The 26,889-nt window shown below is 38.4% G+C and overlaps 1 protein-coding gene across 2 annotated transcripts; it reads right to left on the bottom strand.

Moving 5' to 3' along the window:
- Nucleotides 1–27: 27 nt before the first annotated feature.
- On the bottom strand, nucleotides 28–26,889 carry LOC104600707 (zinc finger (C3HC4-type RING finger) family protein / BRCT domain-containing protein). Of its 2 annotated transcripts, none has more exons than XM_010263807.3 (8): nucleotides 26,730–26,889; nucleotides 26,240–26,379; nucleotides 25,944–26,077; nucleotides 14,327–14,492; nucleotides 4,129–4,272; nucleotides 3,365–3,958; nucleotides 2,386–2,565; nucleotides 28–394 (listed from the first exon to the last, which is right to left on the bottom strand). In XM_010263807.3, exons 1-8 carry the CDS (start codon nucleotides 26,782–26,784, stop codon nucleotides 218–220), a joined length of 1,590 nt encoding a protein of 529 aa, XP_010262109.1. In that variant the 5' UTR covers nucleotides 26,785–26,889; the 3' UTR covers nucleotides 28–217. The 2 variants fall into 2 exon arrangements, with proteins under 2 accessions (XP_010262109.1, XP_088756227.1); XM_088900101.1 differs by having other exon boundaries at nucleotides 28–316.

Here is a 26,889-nt window from a genome sequence, read left to right as displayed (position 1 = left end):
TCATTAAGCACACTAGAATACCATAAATTTACATAAGCACATGCTTCATAAAGAAACGGGTAGTGCACCATCCAGGGAAACAGTATGTATAACACATAAATATTGCAAATTGAATGAGCTGAGATACTGGAGAAATCACAATTATTCGGACAAAATTGATATAGAACTGGGACATCCTTACAGTTGGAACCAAATAACATCAATGTGAAGGATAGAACTAGCGGATGCTATGATACAACATTCCAAGGCCCCTGCAGTGATCACATGTCCATGGAACCAAAGGAGGGTCCAGGCAATACGAATGTACACATCTACTCTGGCAAAGATGGCAGGTTATTAGCAGATCTTCAGGTTCTCGAAAGCGACATTTGAAACAGACAGACACTACCAAGGGCTATTCAATCCAAAAAAAATATATAAAAAGTTAGTTATAACAACCAAAGCACAAGTATTAACACAATAACATGTCAAAGTAAAAGGTAAATTTGTAGGATTTGCATTAATGTTATATAACCATAAAGACGGCTTGCGCCTAATCTTAACCATTGCATGATCATCCCTTTAGCATTGTGGAAAAATGGAACATATGGATAGTAATCTAAAACAAGAATTATAAGGAATAAAGGAGTAATGATGCACATTTAGGAACATCTGACATGGACAATTTTATGCACAAGATCTTCAAGGTATCACCAATATTGCATGGCAATAGGCATGGACGCAAATTGTGCATTGCATACAGGGAATATATATAATAACAGCAATAAGCCAATAACCCTTCATGAATTACGTGGAGTTGCAGGCTTTATACAAAGTTAAGGTGTAGAAGAAAATACACACTAAAAGGATAATGTATGAAGCGCATATGGACAATTACACATGGTTAACCAAGGTTTTCTAGTATATATTAACTATATGCATAATCTTCTTCCCTTGAGAATGTAGTCACACTGTTAGAATAATTCTAGCCAAAGAATCCAACAAATGGTACCAAAAAATATCTTAAATGAAATTCTGGCAATTCCCCTGCCCGCAGGAGAAGCTCAAGATGAAATAACTAAATATGATAGGAAGAAGATCCAGGAGGTATGTTCTCAGTTAAAATGTTAAATAAGCAAATAGCTCTATAAGCAATAAGGTATGGAAATTTAAATGTAGCCCAAAAATCAAAGTCTTCGCATTGTTACTTCTCAACAATAAACTGCCAACCAAGAATAGACTGGTTAGTTGAGGAATTACAAGGGATTTGGACTGCCCTTTCGTGAAGAGACAGCAAATCACCTCTTAGAAATTGCCCTCGGACAAACAAATTCGGATGACTGTGGATGATGTAACTGATAAGCCAACAAGTGAAGACAATGATCTCTTTACATGGTCGGAGAAGATAATCCATAATAAATAAGAGAAAAGAATCAACTTCTACTGGAAAAAGTGTTGTACCTATTATAGGCATATGGAAAAGTAGAAACAAAAGAATCTTTAGGAATAGATCAAGAATTTTGAATCAAATGACAAGTAGAAATCATGGAAATGGATAAAAGGGATCCCTCTGGAACTAGGAGTCATAAAAATCAATTTCAATGCTTCAAGAAATGAAAACAGCAGCTATGCAATTGGGTGTATTATGAGAGATCATAGGGGAAAATCACGAAAGCCATGGCAAAAAGTGTAGGAAACACTTCAATCAACATAGAAAAGATGTGAACGACCTACGGGGCCCAAATAATGGGTAAGAACAATGGCTTTAGAACAAGATGGGATCGTGAGAGACTCCAAGATATTTATTGGGAGCCTTCGGAACGAGATCAGTGCCCCATGGAGAGTCAAAGTTATCACATTACATGCATGAAGACAGTGGGGGACATGGAGATTCAGATCTAATATATTTATACTTGCAGGAAAGGCAATAACGCATTTGATTGGTTAGCCAACTTAGGTCACAATGGAGTATTCAGCTTTGATAGGGAGTTTCCTTGGATCTCACTGTCTCAGTTATTTATGTAATTTGGATTATTGAAGAAGAGGTACCCTATGGTAGTATGCCATCACTGTCTACGAGGAATACTGTGTGGGGCCCAGGTATTTGGTAACTCCCTCTGAACGTTGATGGAACTGTACCCATATTATCATGTGCCATATGGTTAGCATTGCTCTCATTATTGTGCATGAACTGTCTTACACTAACATTCCCATCCCTTGCTAGTTCCCTGGATAGGGATTGAGAAATTGAATCAGCTTTGCAAAAAGATTAATAAGATCAAAGATGGAAGGGTCTCAAAAGGTTAGTATGATAAAAGGGCATGGTGTTATTTATTTGTTTATTAATTTCAAAAATGCTAAATAGATCCAGTAATTAACTTGTTATACAGTTGAATAGGTCTTCACCTGGGCTCCGAAATTTGACATTTCTCGATCTGGATACAGAAAAACATCAGTTGCTCCTGAAGCATATGGAATAGTCTGGGAGTATATTTTCTGGTCAGAAGAGGCAGCATCATCCACTTTTGTGATACTCACAAATGTAGCCTTGCACAGAGGGCACGTTGAAACTTTTCTTCTTGAAACCTGCATAGATCATCACTTTTATGTAAGCCTTTATGAAGGACTTAGGTCCAAGGCACAATGTAAGTTCTATACAAAATGGCCAATGTAGAAAGGTCATAAACCATTAACTCTCTCATCCTTACCACCAAAAAGTTTAACCAATTGATAGCCCAGGCACAGAAAAAATTGAAGTGAACAAGGTAAGCTTTTGATAGTCATTAAATTTGAATGATCCTGAGTTATATAAATGTACTCCAAGCCCAGTCAGTAGTTGAGATGGTCACTCAGCGTCCCTCCAAAAATGGAGACACAGAATAAAGGGGACAGAGCAGAAAGCCTGCTACATGATGTGGAGGGATGCGGAGTGACCATATCAACTACTGCATCCCCCTGTGATGCATATTATGTAATACCAAAAAAATGCACTACAAGAAAATTATGACTGGTAGCCAAAAGATCATGGAAAAATAACCTCTGCAAAGCATTTTCCAAATCTAAGTTCCAAACCAAATTGTAGAATTTCACAAATTTCTTAAAATCAATGTTATGGTCATTCCCAGAGAATTGAGTGCATGTGACAAATTTCAAGACTAATAGATCAATATGCTCACTTTAAAGGACCAAATGGCCAACACTACATTGTTTCATCTTTTAGAAAGCCATAGAGTATTTAATATGTATAGAAACTTCAGGAGTATTTAAGGTTTAGGGTAAAGAAAAGAATAAGGATCAAGACCATTGCTATTTATTCATAAGATAAAGCCATCAAGAACACAGGAGTGAATCAGGAAAATTAGCATAACATGATCAGAATGCATACCATATGATCAGCCCAGCTTTGGATGCATGAATAACAAAACCGGTGTCCACATGGCAATACACCCCTCGTTGAACTAAAATCTGTCCAACATATGACACATGATAGATCTGTTGAAGTAGGTAATTCACCTGTTTCTCCAGATAAAACATCTTCAAATTCCTCATTCAAATTCTTCTCAATATCAGGACAAACATTTTCTGATGTCCTTTCTTGAGTGGGAAGTACAAGCTCTCTCACTCTATCCAAACTATTTGAAACATCCATGTCATTCAACTCTGAAATGTCTTCAAGGTTCTCCAGCTCACCATTCCCATGTTCTCTTTTGTTATTTGCTTCTTGGGCTGCCAATGAGTTCTCATTCCTCAAAGCATTTGAATCATTAGATGCATGATTGATGTTGTAAGAAGTTTCAGTCAAGTAAAATTCTTTTTCAAAATTCAAATCTGCAGTCTCCACAATGCCTCCTGAAGCATTCTTTTTCACAAGTCGTCTGCTTTTTCTAGTGGTTCCAGCTGCACTGGTGCTTTCAACAGCACTGACAACATTTGTTTTATGTCTTTTTGAAAATAAAGATGGATGGGGACTAGATTCTTGCTGTTTACAAAAAAAATTCAATTACATAAAACATAAGCTCAGAGATATCTAAATCACCTCCAAGCGCAAATTTATTCAACAAAACAAACAACTGTGTAAACAATGGTCACAGAGGAGAAAGAAATTATATCCAGAAGGCTAATAGAAATACAAAGAAATGAGCAGCTTACTTGCATTCCAACCATGCCAGATAAAAGCGGCTCAAAAGAACAATCTTCAGTACCCGACCTGTACTGCTTTGAAGTTTTTTGACCTTTGCTTTTCTGAGTTACAAGAGAGCTTCCTTTTCTTTCTTCCAACCGAGGTAATAATTTCTGCAACCACGTTTATGTCATATATACCACATTAAAGACTATCTATTTAATGGATGGTTATGCCTCAAAAAGCATCCTTAGTTTAAGTAAAAACCATGGGAAATTTTTCCAGAAAGCAAGAGTTCTAAAATTATACTCAAATAGCATGACTAGAAAAGTTGGTTCTCATAATAAGTGATAAAATCAGTCACACATGAAATATTGAGAAGATTCATTCTTTGACTTTTTTTTCTTCATATATAATAAATAGGATATAACTAGATCTTAAGAGCTTTTGTTCCAATTGGGAAACATATATCATTTAGGATATCTTTATTTAGAAATTTGTAGTCACTGCTTGATACAATGGTAAAATCTCAGGCTGACAAGCATTAGAAATGGGTTCAAGTCTGAGAATGACCACTTTGTGCAAAAAATACTAGAGATTAGGTCTGTACCTGGTCCCTCCCAAGGCCCTGGATGGGATCAACATTGGGTATTGCCCCCTTTCTTTATTTAAACATTCTTAGATAATAAGCTTATAATTCCAAATAATTAAAAACTTATGTTGTTATGTTTTATTAGTAATGCAGAGTCTTTTCATGTTTAGTTATGTCACCCTAATAAAATAAGAGAGTGGTCACCACCAGGCCTACTTTGACTTCCTCCAATTCTGTTCGCATGCTTCTTCTTCTATCCTTTTTCTCTTCCTTTCTCTTTTCCTCTCAATCTACATCAGATTTCAACTAAAGACTGTTTTTGCCTCGATACACATCAAAACTCCTTTTTTATTTTTGCAGATCCACTAATTCAAGGATAGATATTAGGGCTGTAATCAGAGCGGATTCATCTCCATCTAAGTCCAATTCGATTAGATATATGAGACATCCGGATTCTATCTGAAATCAAATCGGATCTACAAACTGTATGTTTGAATTCAAATCCATCGGATATCGTGGATTATCAGATTTAATCCAACTCCAGTTGATGGTTGAAGCCTGCGTTTGTAACCATGTTTCATGCCTCACTCAACAAATCTCAGAACTTGGAACTTGGACTACAATATTATAGATCAGATTACAAAACAGAAAAAGGTTGGTACTTGAATTTGAATCCCCTTCTCTACCATGAAATCAATCTTAAAATCTCAATAGCATGAGTGTACAAACAAAAACAGGAAGAAACCTGAAACGTGGATTGTCTAATGTCTACGTAGAGGGAGATGGGGAAGAGAAGTTAAAAGTTTCAATATGATTTCAAAGAGTACCTTTTCTAGGGAACGGGGATCTCTTCACTGAGTTCTCTCAGTTTCAGCAACTTTGCACTATGTAGGGGTGAGCATAATTCAGTTAAAACCAAAAAACCAAACTGAAAATTCTGGTTTTGGTTTTTTCAGTTCGGCTTTTCTGGTTTTGGTTAATTTGGTTCAGTTAGTTCAGTTTTTGAATATTTCAGCTTCACTTTCGGTTTTTAGAATTAGAAATTTGGTTAACCAAATTAGCCAAACTTTGCTATATAATATGTAATATAGAATACATATAACATATAATATATAATATAATGAAATTTGATTTCATAATATATATACATATATATATTATAACATATAATATACATTACATGTTATAATATATAATATAGTATATATATTATTAAAATTTGATTTTAACCGAAATAACCAAAATTTTCAGTTTCAGTTACTTCAATTATTCTGTAATTCAGTTTCCATTTTTCAAGTTTGGATTTAAAATTTTGGTTTATTTGGTTTGGTTTTTAACTGATTAAACTGAATGTTCACCCCTAGCCACTAAGGTCTTGGTATCTTGCTAACGATGGCAACCACAGCAGAGCTTGGGTTTAATGGTGGTGGAGCTTGAATTTCATGGTAGTGGCAGAACCTAGGATTACACAGCAGCAACAGACTTGGGTTTCATTGCAATGGTGGAGCTTAGGGTTTCATGCAGCGGCAGAACCTAGGATTTCACCACAGTAGCAGACTTTGGGTTTCATGTCAGCGGCGGAGCTTAGGGCTTCATGGCAGGGCAGCAGCGACAAAGCTTGGGTCTCACGACAGTATAGTTTGGAAGGATTTCACAGCAGTAGAGTTTGGAAGGATCACAGCAGCAACAGATTCACAAAAACAACAGAGTTCATTTTTCATGGCAAACAACAGGTTGAGGAGAATGGATTGCAGAACCAACGGAGGTTAGCTTTATGAATAGACAAACAATTTTGTTCAAACAAAAATGGTAATGGGGACTTACCTAAGTTATAAATAATAACAATATATAAAAGGTAATATCGGCCAGTAAAAATAATAACATATATAAAAGTTATAACAAGATATTTTTGAATGTGTCAGCCGATACATTCAAAATATCAGCCTATGTTGATTCTGTATTGGTCAATACAGACCCAAAACAACCCGATGTGGGTCCATATCAATCTGATACAGATGAAAAAGAACAAAGTTACTTGATTTGTAGTGTTCCATGTATAAGAATGTCACCAGAATGATACGTATCGACCGATACATTGTGGTTTTTTAAACCTTGAGTACAAGTATTCAAATTTCTAATTGTCTTAAAAGTAGTAATTTGTTTCTAAGTTTTAGCAAAAGTAGAAGGATAGCTTGGTGTGATGATAATATTCAAGTTAACAAGCATGAGAATATTCAATGGCAAACTTATATTGCAGGCATTTGACAACTGCATATCAGTTAAGGCTACTTTGTGTGAAAAATGCTAAAGTTTAGGTTAGTATACAGTCCATCCCTCCCAAGAGGCCAAGACCCCATATAGCCAGGATCAACATTGGGTAATGGCCTTTTAAGCATAAGTAGGAAACAATCCATATGCTTTATCCCTATATTCTACAAGTATTGGTGTGTCTATGTAACGATGAAATGACAAGCTATTTGAATTGAACCTATGCTTCATGCAAATTCACATATCTTGTATGTGCCATTCTTAAGAGCTCTGAAATAAAAGCTTTAGTTATATTCTAGATCAAAAATCAAAGCTGGATTATTCTAGTTTCCTTTTGGTTTATTTCGTCATTTTTCTTGAATCTTAAATTCTTAATATTGATTTTTAGGAGTTTCAGCTTCCCTCAATCTCTTTCTACTTTTGACTTTGACAGTAATTAATTAATTTGGACTTTTGACCTTTAAAGGTTACTTTCTTGATTTTCTTCCCTACACCTAAACCTTCTTTTAGATCTATTTTGATTGGTAATTTTTGACTACTTTATTAATTTTGATTGTGAATTGAAGAAAACTGAAGAGAGGAGAGCTTGAGAGTTCAGCAATGAGTGTTCTGAGAATGAGAGTTTCGAACATTACCTCTCTCAGCACCCTAACACTCTTTTATTAAGATATATTTGAATAATTACAAGGAGGCCCTTAGTTGGGCAAGAATTTACACAGAACTTAATATAGACAGGATGGGCCCAGAATAAGGCCCATTACAGAAAAGAAACATAAATAACAGGAAAGACTAAACAACCTATGGGCCATCCGGCCCATCTTCTCTACACTCCCCCTCAAGCTGAGCATAGATGTCAATCATGCCAAGCTTGCCAGTATCATGCTGAAGTTTTGCCTTGGGAATGCCTTTGGTGAGAAAATCTACCAACTGTCCTTCAGATGTGATGAAAGGAAGACACACTTCACCCAAAGAGACCCTTTCCCTAATGAAGTGTCGATCAACTTCAATATGCATGGTTCTATCATGTTGCACTGGGTTGTGAGCAATGTTGATGGCAGCCTGATTATCACAGTACAACATCATTGGCTTGTCATACTCAACTCCAAGTTCTTCCATCAATGATTTTAGCCATAATAATTCAAAAACTCCATGTGCCATGGCCCTGTATTCTGCTTCAGCCAAAGACCGAGCAACAACCGATTGTTTCTTGCTTCTCCAAGAAACAATATTACCAGCCACCAAGTTGCAATACCCAGAAGTAGATCTTTTGTCATCAATGTTTCTGGCCCAGTCAACATCGGTGTAGGCTTCGAGTTTCAGATAACCATGCTTGGTAAACAGAATACCCTTTCCTGGGGAGCCCTTCAAATAACATAGGATTCTCTCTGTTGCTGCCATATGAGTGTCTCGGGGAGCATGCCTGAACTGGCTAATGCAACTGACTGCATATGCAATATCTGGCCGAGTCATGCTAGGTACAAAAGTTTCCCAAGAAGTCTCTGAAAGATTCCTTTGTCTTCTAACAATGTCCCTTCTGAGGCTGAGAGTTTATGACTCATATCAATAGGAGTAGCAACTGGTCTAGCACCCATCTTTCCAGTCTCGGAGAGCAAGTCAAGAACATACTTCCTTTAGGAGATAAGAATCCCATCCTTGGATCGAGCCACTTCTATACCAAGAAAGTATCTCAAGTCCCCCAAATCTTTAATCTCAAACTCTGTATGGAGAAAAGATTTTAGATCATGAATTCCTGAAACATCATTACCAGTCACTACAATATCATCTACATACACAATGAGGTATACTGCCAGAGGTCCACTCCTCTTCACAAAAAGAATATGATCGGATTGTGTCTGCACATAACCAAAGTTAACAAGTGTTGTTCTAAACCTCTCAAACCATGCTCTAGGGGACTGTTTTAGTCCATAAAGAGATTTCTTCAGCCTGCATACCTTCCCTTTCATATCAGTTCCATACATCCCTGGAGGAAGAGACATATAAACCTCCTCATGTAATTCACCATTCAAAAATGCATTCTCCACATCCAATTGATAAAGAGGCCAGTCAAAATGAGCAACTAAAGATAGAAGAACCCTCACAAATGTCATCTTGGCAACAGGTGCAAAGGTCTCTAAATAATCAATCTCATATGTCTGTGTGTAGCCTTTTGCAACCAGCCTGGCCTTGTACCTTTCAATGGTACCATCAGCTCGGTATTTGATAGTAAAGACCCACTTGCAACCGACTAGATCCTTCCCTTCAGGCAAATCCACCACTTCCCATGTGTCATTCTTGTATAGGGCATCGATTTCAGATCTCATAGCATCCCTCCACTCTGGAATCTTAAGAGCTTCTGACACAGACTTGGGAATAGGATGAGAAGCAACAGAAAAGGGATAGGCAAAGTATGGAGGTGAAAGCAAACTGTAAGAAAGGTGCTTTGAAATGCAGTGTGCAGTGCACTTCCGTTTTCCTTTCCTAACAACAATGGGAATATCGAGGTCAGGGAAGGATGAATCCAAATGTGCTAAAACAGTACATGTTGTCTCTTCTGTGACTGGAAGTGTATGAGGCTCATGTGTTGTAGGAGAAACAACCTGCACATTTCTGGATCTTTGCCTTTGATACACCTTGGGATTGAGAATAGGACGAGGAGGTAGTGTTGGGACAAGGAGAAGGAGACACATCAAGAGACTCAACAGGGACAGGAAGAGGAAGAACAAACACCTATGACAAATCCTCCCCCTGTGGACAATGTCCTTCTGGAGATGAACCATAAAAGGGGGAAAGCTCATCAAAGGTGACATCCATTGAGACATACCGATTGCCAGACTTTGGATCAAAACAACAATAACCCTTCTGTGTGGGGGAATAACCAAGTAAGATACACTTTTGAGCTTTGGGTTCAAATTTATGCCTTTGGACACTTGGAACATGTACATAACAGGTGCATCCAAAGACACGAATAGGAACGGGAAAAAGATCCTTGTCCGGATGAAGAAGATTGAAGGGAGACTTAAACCCCAAAACCCTGAATGGCATACGGTTTATAAGGTAGGTAGCAGTAAGAACGGCATCACCCCAAAACCTGGTAGGAAAATGTGAGGCAAATAAGATACTTCTTGCAACTTCAACAATATGCCTGTTTTTCCTCTCAGCAACCCCATTCTGTTCTGGGGTCCTAGCACATGAGCTTTGATGAATGACCCCCATGTCAAAGAGATAGCAAGATAGGTTTTTCTCGAAGTATTCTTTTGCATTGTCAGATCTGAAGATTTTAATCTTGGTATCAAATTGGGTTAGAACAAATTCATGGAATTGTCTTACAAGTCTTGGAACTTCATCACGGGATTTCATCAAGAATATCCAAGTGAACCAAGAAAAATCATCAATAAACAGGATAAAGTATTTATAGCCACCCATGGAAGGTAAGTGGTAAGGCCCCCATACATCAGAGTGCACAATATTAAAAGGAAAAGAAGATCTTTTATTACTCAAAGGATAATTGTTTCTACAATGCTTTGACAATTCACAAGACTCACAATGAAGACTAGACAAACTAATTCCCTTAAACAGCTCAGGGAAAAGATGACTCAAGGCAAAAAAAGACAGATGACCAAAACGACGATGACACAACATAATCCGACTAACAGACTCAGAAGAAACAGATCCAAGAGCAGCATTCCCAAGATGATTAGTGCATTGTTCCGGGGTATCAAGCAGGTATATTCCGTTCGCCTCATGGCCACTTCCAATCACCTTCTGAGACTCCAGATCCTGAAAAACACAATAAGAAGGGAAGAAGGTTACACAACAGTTTAGTGACTTGGTTAAACTGCTTACAGATAACAAATTTGTATTTAATTTAGGTACATGAAGGGCAGAAGGTAGGAACAAGGAATCCGTAGCCTTGCCCTTACCAGAGATAGAGGCAAGTGAACCATCAGCTAAAGTGATTTTATCCCGTCCAGGAAGCAAGTCATATGAAACAAATAAGGTAGAGATATTGGTCATATGGTCAGAAGCACCTGAGTCAATAATCCAAGGGATCTTGAGATTACCTGAAGTAGTAGCATGATTAGCAGAAGCCCTTATACCTAAATGAGCAAATGCTGAAGCAATAGAAGAATTGCCTGAAGGGTTGGAAGAAGAGGTCACATCACTCAGCTGATTGATCATCTTCCCAAACTTTTCATATTCTGCTCTCATGGCTGCCAACTGTGCAGAAGCAGACATTTCTTCACTATCTGGCCCGGCAGCTACATTTGCACTTCCTGATCTTTTACTATCATGCCTTCTCTGAAACCAACTGGGAACAAGATTATGATGTAATTTCCAGCACTTGTCTTTGGTGTGCTTCGGCTTCTTACAGTACTCGCATATAACTTCTTTCTTTCCTATGCCACTAGAAGTTCCAGCATTCCCTTTGGGTTTAATCCCCATATTGGCAAAGTGATCATTAATATCAGCCCCTTGAACCTAAATAGCCCTTCTGCTCTCTTCACTACTCTCCAATGCATAAGCTTGTGACAAAGAGACACACTCCTTGGAAAGAATATTCTGTTTTGTGATATCATATTATGGGTTTAGTCCAGTTAAAAACTCAAATACCCTGTTCCTTTCAACCAATTTTCTATAGGCCTCTGCATCATTGGTGGTGTCCCAAGTTACAGCTTCTATTAGATCAATCTCTTGCCATAGGGACTTAAGGGTTGAGAAATATACAGCAAGAGGTTTCTCCCCTTGCCTTAAACTCTTTACATCACTTCTCAATTTATATGCACGGGCCACATTTAGTTTTTGTGAATAGGTTTCCGCAACATTGTCCCAAATTTCTTTTGTTGAATTCATCCATAGGTAGTGTTGGTTGATTTGTGGCTGCATTGAATTCACAAGCCACCCAATGACAGTGTAATTTTCTTGCATCCACTTCTCGTAGAATGGATCATCTTCTGGGGGAGCCTTCTTACTCCCGGAAATGAATCCCCACTTTCCTCTACTACAAACATGAATCTTTACTGATTGTGACCATGCTAGATAATCAGTTCCATCGAGTTTAACTGTGGTCACAGTCAATAAAGAATCACTTGGAGTCCCCTGAACCAGTCCATATTCAGCACCATTTTTGTTTTCAAACTCTGAGGAATACATCATGTACACACTTTAAATATGATTTCAGATGACTTATACAAGTATACTGAATGAGGACAAGCAATAACAGAGTTCAGCCGACCACAAGAAGACAATATTCTGAGTTCAGCCTTCAAGAGGTAATCAGAAACTCCTAGGCATTGTGCACTCAGCCGAAGTACCTTTTCAAAGTTGTGCACTCAGCCAAAAAGAGTAAATACCAATCGGTATTGCTGAACAGGCCTTTTCACAAACACAGTGTGGGCAATAGAGACAACCCCACTGTCAAGGAAGAGAAAAGACCCCAAAAATAGTTCGTACAACCCCCTAAAACAGCCAAAATATGAGTAACAATACACAGCCTTGTTACAAAGATGTTTCGGCAGGTTTTAACAGTCCAAGAAGAAGAGAAAAGCAGTCCAGAAATTTCTGGGTTAAACCAGATTTAATGCAGTCGAAGATAGTACAGAACAGCTAGGATTTTCGGACACTTCAACAGTCCACACACAGTCGAAGATAATACAGAACAACCAGAAACTGAGCACAACTTACAGTTTGCTTCAACAGTCCAAACACAGTTGAGCTTCAAAACAGAACAACTAGAAAACTGAGCACAACTTACAGTTCGAACTCTAACAGTCCAAACACAATCGAGCTTCAAAAACAGAACCGAGTTGTTCCTCTTCCCCTCTTTCTTTCTCTGATTCTTCCTGGCCACCGAACCACTTCACCAAGAGATTCTAGTCTTGGGCTCGTCCAATGACCTCCAAGAATCAGGCAGTACGTAACTAAGTTTCCAGCCCTAAGATATTCAAGTTCAGATACGCTCTGATACCATGAAGAAAACTGAAGAGAGGAGAGCTTGAGAGTTCAGCAATGAGGGTCTGAGAATGAAAGTTTCGAACATTACCTCTCTCAGCACCCTAACACTCTTTTATTAAGATATATTTGAATAATTACAAGGAGGCCCTTAGTTGGGCAAGAATTTACACAGAACTTAATATAGACAGGATGGGCCCAGAATAAGGCCCATTACAGAAAAGAAACATAAATAACAGGAAAGACTAAACAATCTATGGGCCATTCGGCCCATCTTCTCTACATGAATAATACGCAAAAGGATATATGACTTGCACCCCTTATAGAATTAGGCCAACCTTTGCTGCCCTCTCATTGATCTGGTCCTTTTACATTCCTTTCCACCTAACAGTCCAATCCCCCTAGGATGTTCCCTGAATACAATTGTTCCCTTTTTTATCAATAGTACAATTGTTCCCTTTTATTTAAGAGTAACTGAAAACCTTCTAATACTTCATTTTAAAAGAACCAAAGGAACAAAAGGGATAGGACATTCAAAGTCTATGTAATGGAAGTTCTTTTTTTTCTCTCAAGTACTTTTATTATTATAAGTTTTTCTGGTCTGATTCCTACTATTTCATTTTGGCTAATGATAAATTCCGTGCACTTCTTGACAAAAAGAAACATTTCTACCATTCACAGCTTTACAGTATTAATACAATCAATACAACGCACAGGGTTGATAGTACAATAAGCCAAGTTCATAGTTTTATAGGCAAAACCTGAGAGATAAGAATATTGGAAAGGGAGATGGATGCATGACTTAACTGGGTACAGAGATCAGCGAGTGGCATAGCTGACTCTCTAGATAGAAGAGGAGTGAACAGGGATCATATGTACCAAGTAACAATATAAAGGGATGTAATGTAAAAGTAGGTTGCTATTCTGTAGCTTTAGGAAACCACTCTTTATCTATTTTCTTTTTAAATGAAGTAATAGAAGGTTTTCAGTTACCCATAAATAAAAGGGAACAATTGTATTCGGGGAACATCCTAGGGGATTGGACTGTTAGGTGGAAAAGAATGTAAAAGGACCAGGTTTATGAGAGGGCAGCAGAGGTTGGCCTAATTCTATAAGGGGTGCAAGTCATAAAATTACTTGAGGGGGAAAAAAAAAAGACTTAATGACTTATAATCATAAAAGTACTTCTGTACTTGAGAGAAAGAAAAATAAGAATTTCCATTACAAATGCATTTAAAAAATGTTCAGGTTGAGGTTAAAGCCTAAAATCCAGTAGAATCAATAACACAGTCACCACTGAAAATTATGGAAGTCAAAGGACTTTTCTATTATCAAACAGTTTACAGCCATACAATTTTTAAGTAAGAAAGTCTATTGTCATCAACAATGCAACAATAATTTCACTATTATGGAACTACCTGAGTTAACAGATGAGAATTGGTCCAAGCCATTTCCACAAGTTCATCAGTGTCCTCACAAACATTGGTCAGATCCTTGAAGGCTTTACCTCTTTTACTAGTGAATAGAGTCTCCTTACCAGCAAATACCGGTGCTTTCCACATCAAGGGCCCTACTTTCTGCCCACTGTAAATGAAAGCACTACAAATATGAGTAAAGCAGAAAAAGGATTCATATTGGTTACAACAAAATAAGCCTGAGTAGCCTTGATAAGTTTAAAGGACTAGAATGGACAGATCAATGATCTATGCTTTGTTTTAAATCCATGTATGAAGCTTATTAAAAGGCCATCACCCAATGTTGGTCCAGCTAACTGGGATCTTGAGGTCCGCGTATGAAGCTTATTAAATTGCACAAAGGAAAAAAAAACAATGTGGAGTAAAGCATAAAAGTTTCCATGGATGAAGTTTTAGCTGAAACAGAACATGCAATTTCTGGTATTGAACTTCATAGGCAATACCATTGGCATCTTATTATGTTTGTGATATAATATCCAATAGCAACTTATATTTCAGGCATTTAGTAACCTTGCATCAGTTAAGACCTGCACATGAATCAATTGTCATTACATTACTAACCTAATATCAGTGATGCTGGAAATTTAACACAACCCAACTACTTATGTCCAATGCCCACAGAAGCAATTAAAGTTAAGACTTTCAAACTCCTTAAAAGATAACAAGAAATAAGTGTCATTCATATAGTTCATTACCACAGGTCCACACCTGATACACCACCTATGCCATCAAAAATGTCAGTCGGTCCACCCTTTCCAAAAGAACGAAAGGAACAAGAGGGATAGGATATTCCAAAGTCTATGTCATTTATGCTATGACCTTCAACTAGCCATGTTTCAGATTTACAGAAGAGAGTCAGGAGACTAACGATCAGAGACAGGATAACCACAAGCATGAGGAGATTCAATCAGGTTATAAATTCCCATGAACTCAAGGACTTGTATCTTCTCCACCATAGATTCACCTGGTCAAATCTTCAAAGTAACCCTATTTGTTCCAGATTAGATAGATTTTTATTCTCAGTGGACTAGGAGGATCTTTGGCGTGGGTTCTCATCTAGGGCCATACCTAGGGTAACGTCGGATCATTAGCCAATAACTTTTTATAAGGAGTTGAGAGGTGTGGGTCCTGCCCCATTTAGGTTTGAGAATATATGGTTGAATCATCCAGGGTTTACTCAAAAAGTGAAGGTTTGGTGGGAAGGAGAGAGACCTAGAATGAGATGGAAAGGAATTTTTTTCATGGGAAGTTGAAGGCTCTAAAGGCTAGGATTAAAGATTGGAACTTAGAGCATTTTGGGAGATTAGACTAAAGAAACAAGAGGTTGTGGATCAAATTGAAGAGGTGGATGTCAGAGAGTCTCAAGGTCTATTAGAGGAGAGAGATAGGGTATTAAGGTGGTTGCTTAAGAGACAATTGGAGGACATTTTGTTGAAGGAGGAGATTAGTTGGAGACAAAAATCAAGGGTTCAATGGATTCAAGAGGGAGATAGGAATACAAAGTATTTTCATGCTATGGCCAATGCAAGAAGAAGAAAGAATTTTGTAGAGAGACTGGGCCGAATGGGCCCTAGCCCATTAGTGTGTTTCTTATCAGTTCTTTCTTGGTATGTTTTCTTATTGGGCCTTTAGCTCTTATTTATGTTTTCTAAGTATAGTGCTGATGTGGACGCCTACTTAAGGGCAATCCTGTAAATTATGTAACCTAAGTAAGATAATTAAAAGATTAGTGGGGGAAAGAGGAGATTATCAAACTCCTCCTTTCTTTCTCCTTTCTCCTCCAATCTTCCTTCTTCTTCTTCTTGTCTTCTTCTTCTTCCTTACTTTCTTTTGCTTTAATCTAAATTATTTTGCTAATTTTATTAGTTGAATCACATCTTGGTATCAGAGTAGGTCTCCCTTCTGCTTTTCCCTTTTTTTCCCATACACCTTTTTTTCTAATCGAAAATTGTATGGAGAGATAAATTGCTGACTATTCAGAGATCTTGTTTTCCTAGTTGGTAGAGGGTTTGGAGAGTCAGAATCTGGCCAAAAGTTGCCAAGAAAGTGGGACTGCATATTTTTTTCCCAAAACCCTAACTGACTAGAGAATTTCCAGTTACGGGTTGAAGAGGCTGTTTGGGTGTGGCACTCGAGGCTTGGAGGGTTCCTTTTTATCTCCAAAAGTGAGCAGTTGCAGTTGGAAGTGGTTTGGATAGCTCTGGTTTGAGCAGCTACCTCTTCTCTCTTTCTCCCCGGAGGCCGGGTACGGTGAAACCCTAGTTTTGGGTCATTAGTGCTTGACTAACCTTAGTTAGGTCTATAAAGGTTGAAAACATTGTTTTTTTATTTTCGTTTGATTGATGGAGCAATATGGAAGTGAGGTGGAGCAGATCCCGGTGTCGGGGGTTGGTCCCGTAGATTCCATTCTGACAGGAGTGACTACAATTAAACTTGACGGAACAAATTACCTTGCTTGGGCACAATCTATTAAGATCCATGTCTGTAGTAGAGGTAAACTAGGGTTTTTCACGGGTAGTAAGGTGATGCCAGAAGAGACTAATCCTACATATGAAAAATGGATGCAAGATAACTACATAGTTATTAGGTGGTTGGTAAATTCTATGCAGCCCCGCATAAGTCAACACTATCTGTGGATGACTTCAGCCAAGGAGATTTGGGATAGTGTTACAGAAACATACTCTCAGAAATTAAATGTTGCAAGGGCCTACAAACTAAAGAATGATGTGAAAATTTTAAAACAGGGGGAGAAGAGTGTGGCTGTCTACTATTCGATGTTGAAGTCACTATAGCAGGAGATAGATGTTATGGAAGCATTTGTATGGGAGAGCACCAAAGATGCAGAAACTTTCAGAAAATTTGTAGAAGGAAATAGGGTGTTTGAATTCTTTACAGGACTCAATCCTAAATTTGATATTACAAGGCAGAACATCCTGACCAAGGATGAAGTGTCACTTGCTCGGGCATACTCTATGGTGAGCAATGAAGAGAGCAGACGATAGGTACAGCTACAAATCCCACCTCCTCCAGAACATTTTGCACATGCTAGAATAAAACCAAAGGGGATAAATGAAAAAAAGGAGGTGATATGTGAATATTGCAAGAAGCCGAAACATATGAAGGATTCTTGTTAGAAACTTCATCCAGATCATCTTCCTGAGAGGTTTCGCAACAACAACTTTAAGAAGGGTGGTCAGTCTAGAAAGCCCAAGAATGCAAATGTTGCTACAGTATCTGAATGTGAAGAAAAATCTGTTGTGGAACAGTTAGAAGCAGTGAAGGTAGAATTTGAGAGATATGGGAAGTTGATAAACCATTTGGAGTCTACTGTTGCATCTTCCTCCTCAAGCACCCCCTCTACATCCGCTTTTTCCCATTCAAGTAACCGTGCTTTTGCGAATCATGCTATAGCCTCAGGTAATCGTAGAATTCCTTGGATCATAGATTATATTGCATCAGACTATATGACTAGCATACCCAACCTTTTTTGTTCATACTAGCTCCTCTAGGATAGAGAGAAGATTTCTCTTGCCGATGGGTCTCTTGCTCCCATCTCTGGCAAGGGGAATATTAAACCCTCCAACTCACTTGTATTATCCTCTGTCCTTCATGTTCCCAAACTTAGCACTAACCTTTTATCTGTTAGTAGTTTAACAAAATCAATGAATTGCAACATAACTTTTTTTCATACTTATTGTGTTTTTTAGAACCTAAAGTCTCAGAGGACGATTAGGAGTAACCATGAGGCGAATGGGATATACTTGTTGGATGTCTCTGATCAAAGCCCTGGATTACCTAGTGAAGTAGATTTGGAGTCTGTTTTATCAGAGTCAGTTAATAGAGTCATGATATGTCATTTCAGATTTGGTCATTTGTCTTTTTCTGCTTTGAGTCATTTGTTTCCAAAAATGTTTAAGGGAATATCCCTATCGAGTCTTCATTGTGAGTCATGTGAACTTGCAAAACATTGTAGACAATCTTTTTCAATGAGTAATAAAAGATTTGTTTCTCCTTTCCATGTTGTGCACTCTGATGTGTGGGGGCCATATCACTTACCTGCTATGGGGGGTTACAAATATTTCATTCTTTCCATTGATGATTTCTCTCGTTACACCTGAATTTACCTTATGAAAACCCGAGATGAAGTACCAAATATTGTACAAAATTTTCATAAACTTATACTTACCCAGTTTAACACTCAGATCAAAATATTTCGATCTGATAATGCAAAGGAATATTTTAAGAGCCTTTCTTCCTACTTTGATACCTTTGGAGCTACTCATCAGAGTTCTTGTTCCTACACTCCTCAACAAAATGGAGTGTCGGAAAGGAAGAATAGACATGTGGTTGAGGTTGCGAAGAGTCTCCTTTTTGCTTCCCATGTTCCTGTTAAGTTTTAGGGTGATGCTATCCTTACTGCTACATACTTGATAAACTGAATGCCTTCTCGGGTTCTAGGGTTTAAAACTCCCTTTAGCTTGCTTTTCCTAAATGAGGAGGATCTCTTCTCTCTTCCTCTCAGAGTGTTTGGGTGCACTTGCTATGTCCATGTTCACAGTCATCAGAGACATAAGTTTGAGCCTAAAGCACACAAGTGTGTTTTTTGGGATATGCTTCACACGGAAGGGATACTGTTGTTTTGATCCGGTTCATGGCACTCGCTTTGTTTCTAGAGATGTCACATTTGCAAAGTCTGTTCCTTTCTTTAGTACTTCTCTTGAGGGGGAGCATTCAGAGGAGTTGTTTGCATTGTCACCATCTGTTCCTCTTCCAATTCCCATTGAATCAACTATAAAGTCTCCTCCAATTGAATCTTCTCATGTTCCTGCTCCCCCTCCTCCTCCTACTCATCCCCCTACTTTTCCTTCCCATCCTATTATTCAAAGGTTGTACCAGAGACATGCAAGTTGTTTCCATGCCTTCAGATGTGCCTCTTGCTCCTCCCATCACTATTGAGGTAACAAGTCAGCCCTCTTCTACCACTTCGGATACCTTCTCTGACATTGCTCTCCCTATTGCCCTTCGCAAAGGCAAACGGAAATGTACAGCTCATTGTATTTCCAAACACCTGTCCTACAACCTTCTTTCCCCTTCCTACTATTCCTTCCTTGCCTCTGTTTCCAGACATGTGACTCCCAGATCTGTCCCAGATGCCTTGTCCAAACCCGAATGGTGGGATGCTATGATGACTAAACTAGATGTTTGCATAAGAACAATATCTGGGAAATTGTGGACTTGCCTAGGGAAAGGAACCGGTTGGCTGTAAGTGGGTGTTCACAATTAAGTATCATTCTGATGGTACTGTTGAGAGATATAAGGCCCATTTGGTTGCTAAAGGATATACTCAAATGTATGGTATTGACTACTTAGAAACTTTTGCCCCAGTAGCCAAGATAACTTCATTTCGAGTTTTGCTATCTTTAACTATTGCCTTTGATTGGCCTCTTCATCTATTTGATGTAAAGAATGCTTTTTTGAATGGAGACCTATATGAAGAGGTCTATATGTCTTTGCCTCCAGGTGTATGAGAAGGAAATGCAAGGAAAGGTCTATAAACTGAAGAAGTCTCTTTATGGCCTTAAGCAATCTCCTAGAGCCTGGTTTGACAGATTTCAAGCTGCTCTTGTTGCTTTTGGGTACACACAGACTTAGTCGGATCATACCTTGTTTGTTAAGAGAAGAGATACCTTAGTGACCCTTCTGATCGTCTATGTTGATGATATTGTGGTTACTGGTAATGATGTTCAAGAAGTTGTTCATCTCAAAAGTTTTCTTAACATTGAGTTTGAAATTAAAGACTTGGGGGAACTTAGATATTTCTTGGGAATTGAAGTTGTCAGATCTAAGGATGGTATCTTCATTTCTCAACAGAAGTATGTTCTTGATCTCCTTACAGAGACTGGAAAACTGGGTGCTTGACCTGCTTCTACTCCTATAGACCTAAATCATAAGTTGTCAGCTACTGACGGGGAACTGTTGCCTGATAAGGGAGTGTTCCAGAGACTGGTCGGGAAGTTATTATACCTTTGCATGACTCGGCCAGATATTTCCTATGCAATTAGTGTATCAGCCAGTTTATGCATTCTCCCAAAGATACACATTTAGCAGCTGCTGAGAGAGTTTTATGCTATCTAAAAGAGACTCCAGGGAAAGGTATCTTGTTTGTAAAGCATGGACACAAGAAGCTGGAAGCATACACTGATGTTGATTGGGCCGGATGTATATGATAGGAGGTCCACTTCAGGTTACTGTGCTATGGTAGTAGGAAACATTGTATCATGGAGGAGTAAGAAGCAGTCTGTAGTGGCAAGATTCTCAGCTGAAGCGGAGTACAAGGCAATGGCACATGGAGTTTCTGAACTTTTGTGGTTGAGATCACTTTTAGATGAATTGGGTATAGACTGTGAGAAGCCAATGATGTTATATTGTGACAACCAGGTTGCTATCAACATTGCACATAATCCTATTCAACATGATAGAACTAAGCACATTGAAGTTGACAGGCATTTTATACGAGAGAGTTGCCACAAGAGAAGTCTATCTGCTATTTGTTGCATCTGAAGAACAGTTGGCTGATGTTTTGACAAAAGGTGTTCCTAAAGGAAAGCTGGTTCACTATATAAGCAAGCTGGGCATGATGGATATCTATGCTCAACTTGAGGGGGAGTGTAGAGAGACTGGGCCGAATGGGCCCTAGCCCATTAGTGTCTTTCTTATCAGTTCTTTCTTGTTATGTTTTCTTATTGGGCCTTTTCTTTATGGACCTTTAGCTCTTATTTATGTTTTCTAAGTATAGTGCAGATGTGGACCCCTACTTAAGGGCAATCTTGTAAATTATGTAACCTAAGTAAGATTATTAAAAGATTAGCGAGGGAAAGAGGAGATTATTGAACTCCTCCTTTCTTTCTCCTTTCTCCTCCAATCTTCCTTCTTGTTGTCTTCTTCTTCTTCCTTACTTTCTTTTGCTTTAATCTAAATTATTCTACTAATTTTAATAGTTGAATCACATCTAATTTTATTTCCAAACTTTACTAAGGCAGCAAGACCCTGAGATCATATCTCAACAAGGAGCAATTGCAAGGGCCTTTGTGGAACATTTTAAATCAACATATAGAAGGTCGTTAGGTGAGAGATTGTGGGCTGATGGTTTGGATTGGCAGAGCTTATCGGGGGACCAAAAGAATTGGATGGAAAGACCTTTTGAGGAGGAGGAGATCAAAAAGGCGATGTTTTCTATCAAGATTGTTGGGAAGTGCTCAAAGAGGATCTAATGGGGACTTTCAATGAATTCTTTGAAAGGGGAATAATAAACACAGGTTTGAACTCCACATTTATTGCCTTGATTCCAAAAAGAAGTGGAGCTAACCATCCAAAAGACTTTAGACCCATCATCTTGGTGAATAGTTTATACAAAATTCTGGCTAAGGTCTTGGCTCTAAGAATTAGAGAAGTCCCCCCTCTCTTGTAACTTCCAATCAAGGGGCTTTACCCAAAATAGGCAAACCACTGATCAAATCTTAATTGCTAATGAATATGTTCAAGAGATGAAGAGATCAAAGAAAAAAGGATTAATCTGCAAGTTGGATATGGAAAAAGCCTTTGATTTAGTTGATTGGACTTTCTTAATCAAGGTTTTAAGGCAATGCGGGTTTGGTGAGAGATGGTGCAAATGGATTTGGGGGTGCTTAAATTCTTGCCACTATTCTATCTTAGTCAATGGCACAGTAACAGACTTCTTTCCAGCTAAACGTGGGATAAGACAAGGAGAACCTCTTTCCCCCTTTATCTTCACACTTATAGCTAATGTTCTAATCAGAATTATCTTGGGGGCTGATCAGCGAGGATGTGCCTATTACACATTTACAGTTTGCAGATGACACCATTCTCTTTTGTGAATGAACTAAACTGGAATGGGTAAGAAATATGAAGCTCTCAGTGCAGCTCTTTTAAAAGATGTCAAACCTTAAGGTCAACTTGGAGAAAAGCTCCATAGCGGGGATCAATAAGGGAGAAGGGAAATTGGCAGAATGTGCAAAGATATTAGGTTGTAGTATTGTGTCGTGGCCTCTAACATATCTAGGCTTGCCCCTTGGAGCTAACCCAATGATTTAAAAGGCGTGCCTAAGCACACAGGCGAGGCACATTTTAGGGTAGGCGCCTCGCCCAGGTCCTAGGTGCAGCCCTTTCAAAAGGTGCACGCCTGGTGCACCTGGTGTGCCTTGTGCCTTAGCCCAGGCATGCGCCTTTTGAAAATTTGACACTTTTTTGCTTTTTGTGTCTAGCAACTGGGCCACACCCACCAAAGCTTCGAGAACCTCCTATTTGGTAATGTTGTTCATTCATTCATCCTAATAAAATGTCTTCTTAAAAAGCAATTAAAACTATAAAATCATTATTTTTTATGTGAGAACTAAGAATTTAAGGCCTAACGTGGACTTGTTTGGGCTTGCCTCGAGGGGCGTGGCACAAAGGCGGCTCGTAGAATTAGGAATGTAATATATTTTACATCACGTTAGCTAATTGAAGTAATGCAATTGAAAAGAAAAAGATTGTAGGTTTTATATTCTTGAAAATGTTTTATATATTTGATTTTATTTTTAAACTCTCATTTGAATATGCTTTACATGTTATATTTATGTATTTTAATTTTAGATAATAGGTTTTTTAAAACATTTATTTTAAATTTTAAGTTTATATTTTTTATTAATATTATGTTTAATAATTTTTTGATTTTTTTGCATTTTTTTGAATTTTTTGGTTTTTTTTATTTTTTCTGCCTTACTTAAAAAGGCATGCACCTTGCCTTGCACCTTGCACCTCAAGCGCAAATTGATCCCTACACCTTTTTTGCGCCTTGCGCTTTAAAACACTGAGCTAACCCAAAAGAAGTTGTCTTCTAGAATCCAGTCTTAGAAAAGTTCTCTAAAAAGCTAGCCAGCTAGCTGAAAGGTTATTTGTCGTTAGATGGCAGGATTACAATAATCAGCTCAACCCTAGCCAATTTGCTTGTCTACTATTTGTGAGTCTTCAAGGCTCTAGTTAGCATATGCAAAAGCTTAGAGAAGATGATGAGGAATTTTTTGTGGGAGCCAGGAGAGGAAAAGAAAGATCATAGGGTAAGTTGGGAGGTTGTGTGTAAGAACTAAGAAGAAGGGGGGCCGGGCTTAGGAAACATATAGAAAAGGAACTTAGCATCATTACTTGGGAAGTGGTTATGGAGATTGCCTCAAGAGTCGGGATAGGGACAAATTGTGGACTAAGGTGATAGTGAGCATTCATGGGCTCTTGGACAATGGATGGAATGCTGGTCTACTGCCTAGGGCAACCCGGAAGTTTCCTTGGAAGGTTATCAGTGCAATATTACCTATGTTCATCCCCTACATCAGGTACAATCTTTGTAATGGTAACAGTATAAAATTTTGGGAACATATCTGGATAGGTACCTCCCCACTAAAGAACCAATTCCCTTAAAAATGAATCAATATCCAAGTTCTGTACTCAATCTTCTTCAAATAATGGGATTAATTGGGGTTTGGATTTCCGAAGGGGTCTCAGAGATTCAGAGATTCAGAGATCCAGAGTGTAATGAACCTGATATGGTTGTTGGAGGGAGTGTTTTTTGATCCTTCTTTACTTGATAGCCAAATCTGGACCTGTACTACCTTTGGATTTTTTTTCTTGCGCTTCTTTCCTCAAAACTTGGTCACAGTCCTCCCCCAGTATTCTGTCATCTTTTCCTGTGAAAGAGGTATGGTGCAGACCTGTCCCGCCAAGGATTACGGCTTTTGTTGGGAAGTTGTACATGGAAAGGTTAACACCATTGATCTACTTCAAAGAAAGCAGCCCAGTTGGTGTTTATCTCCTCACTGGTGTGTATTATGTAAGGCTGATAGTGAGAGCTTATATCACTTATTTGTCTCATGTTCCTTCACTACTTTGGTTTGGGAATGGTGCTTTTCTTTGTTTGGCTGCAGGTGGGTTCCTCCTGTAAATGTACAAAGCATGTTTGATGCAACTACTTTCTCTTGGCCAAAAAAGAAAGGGAGAATTATGAGGAGGTGCATAAGAGCTGCTACTGTTTTGACGATTTGGGAGGAGTGGAACTCAAGAATCTTCATGGATAAAGCAACAAGTAAAGAAGCTTTTGAAGCAATTGAAATAAAAGTGGTGCACTGGTTGAAGTCCTTAAAAGACTTCTCTTGTGTTTCAGCAGATGATTTATTGAGGAACTGGAGGGCTGTGGTGGATTCATCTGCTCTTAAGGCTGTCACAGTTCACCAATGGAGCCCAACAGACGGGGGATTTATTAAATTAAATTTTGATGGTAGCAGCATAGGCAATCGAAGACCTTCCAGCATCAGAGGTGCATTTACAGATGAAAAGGGCTAAATTATTGCCCTATATTCTGGGCCGGCTGGGGAAGGAGACTCATTGAGAGCAGAAGTCATGCCTGTAATGGAAGGCATACAAAGGGCAAAAACTCTACACATCAGTAAACTAAGTGTTGAGGGGGATTCTAAACTGGTGATTAACTAGTTACAGGATGAGGGAATAAAAATGTGGATGTATAATAATAATAGGAAGAAATTCAGGTGGTTAACTAGAGATATGGAGGTAAGGACAGGGTGGGTTAAGTGGAGTGCAAATGCCTTAGCTGATACATTAGCTAGGCAAGGGATGGAGAGAGACTCATTGTTTTGGGCACAATTGTAAGGGAATTGGGGCTTCTTGGGGGAGAGATAAGTGGTTTTATCTCTCTTGAACTTTCTGTACTTACCACATTCTACCAAGATTAATAAAATTTGATGTTATTGATCAAAAAAAAAACTAGCCATGTTCCAGTGAATCTTAAACAGCTCTACAAGGTATGGATCCACAGTCAAAATTTTGCAAGTAGAATCACAACTCAGCAAAATCTGCTATCAATAGATAGATTATTGATTCCTTGTAGCATGAGGTGCACATATTTCTCATGCCACACTTTCCAAGAGATACGTGCTTCATCATCAGAATTGTATTGAACACCACTGTCCATATGAAAAAGGAAACATCAAATAGGATGTTGAGGGATCAAATCCATCTTCAAGAGTTGGGATTCTCCTCACTCTTTTCTTGAGGGCACCATTGCCTAAATGAAACCCCTTAAGGATTGATTCTTCATTTCATTTAATCAGAAAAATCATTGTCTTTGAAGCTTTGTCCGTTTCAAAAAAGCTAGTTATCATTCCAATTGTATATGAATTAACTTAAAGCTCACAGTTGCAATAATCAATACTACCCAACCACCAATAAACACCCCATATTTATCCAATTCAGTAGTAAGAAGGGTCACAGAATGCTGGATTTAAGGGCATCAAAATATAAAACCCAGAAATACCTCCTTTTGGGATTCAGCGATAAAGTTAGAACCATGGAGTCCACGTGACAAAGTTTACAATATACATAAACAGAGAATATACCATGCTTATTTACCAAAAGAAGGATGATGACTACTATAACTAGTAAAACCGATTCACTTCATATGTCAAATCATATTAAAAAAATTAATAACACTTAGTACCATTGCATGATATAGGGCCGCTCTGGAAGACGTTTCCCTTCCTTCAAACAATCCTCAAACCAACTATGGCTGACTATTAATGTTCCAAAGCTCCTAGCCATATCATATTTCCTTCCTTCAAATTTCCAACAAACCTAATCACCCACAAGAAAGAAGAAGAAAAATCTGAATCCAGTATCATATAACTTCCACCGTTCGGCAGCAGAACACAGAAGGAACCCCCCCCCCCCAATAAAAAAAAAAAAAAAGAAAACTATTGTGACATCAATTGTCCATGATTTCCAACCATAACTCACCAAATGAGTCGTCGATCTAGTCATTGTCCCTACATAGTTTGCACCAGTTTGGTTAATAAGCTTGATGAGTTTGAACCGCTCCGAACCGTGGTAGCCACTAACCGTAGCAACAACAGATCCCATGCCTCGAATGGTAGAATCTTCACATATGCCAAAAAAAGAAAAAAAACTCAAAAAATTATAGCGAAATTTGCATAGAAACCTAACCGGATGAAGCACTTGAACTGATTAAAAGTTCTCAAGACCTCTGATCACCAAGACTATAAGTAAACAGTATCAGAAGTGAACATTATAGAAACGGAAAACCGAAATCTGATGTATCAACCTTCGCTTTTCAACCTTGATTAGAAAGAAATGGTAAACAAAACCCTAGAAAGGTTGGCACGTATGAACAAGGGAGAGAAAAAGGTCGTATGTTTAAACCTTTGGATCGACAATCCAAAATTGATAGAGAAATTCAAACTGAAGAGATGTCGTCTCGAGAGCTTACCTCCATGCAAGTTGCTTCGACGGGTAATTTCACCTTCCAGCGATTCGGCTTCCATGTCTCCGGTTTGCCGGGAAAGTGCAAATTTTGAATTTTTGAGTGTTGAGGGAGGAAGAAGCGTCTCTTGCTTGCCTTGCGAGTTGCGTGTGCGACTTGCGGAACG

The sequence above is a fragment of the Nelumbo nucifera genome, chromosome 3 (genome assembly GCF_055504915.1).
Source record: "Nelumbo nucifera cultivar China Antique chromosome 3, China Antique-T2T, whole genome shotgun sequence".
In the NCBI taxonomy this organism is placed as follows: Eukaryota; Viridiplantae; Streptophyta; class Magnoliopsida; order Proteales; family Nelumbonaceae; genus Nelumbo; species Nelumbo nucifera.
The sequence above is the reverse complement of the archived record's forward strand: the minus strand, read 5'-3'. Positions and strand labels throughout refer to the sequence as shown.

Excerpts from the sequence above, each read along its gene's own strand:
- LOC104600707 (XM_010263807.3), bottom strand. The coding sequence starts at position 26,784 with ATGGAAGCCGAATCGCTGGAAGGTGAAATTACCCGTCGAAGCAACTTG. Across the intron at positions 14,493-25,943 it reads CGGCCCTATATCATGCAATG|TGGGCAGAAAGTAGGGCCCT; the intron begins GTACTAAGTGTT and ends TTTCATTTACAG. Across the intron at positions 2,566-3,364 it reads AAAGCTGGGCTGATCATATG|GTTTCAAGAAGAAAAGTTTC; the intron begins GTATGCATTCTG and ends TGATCTATGCAG.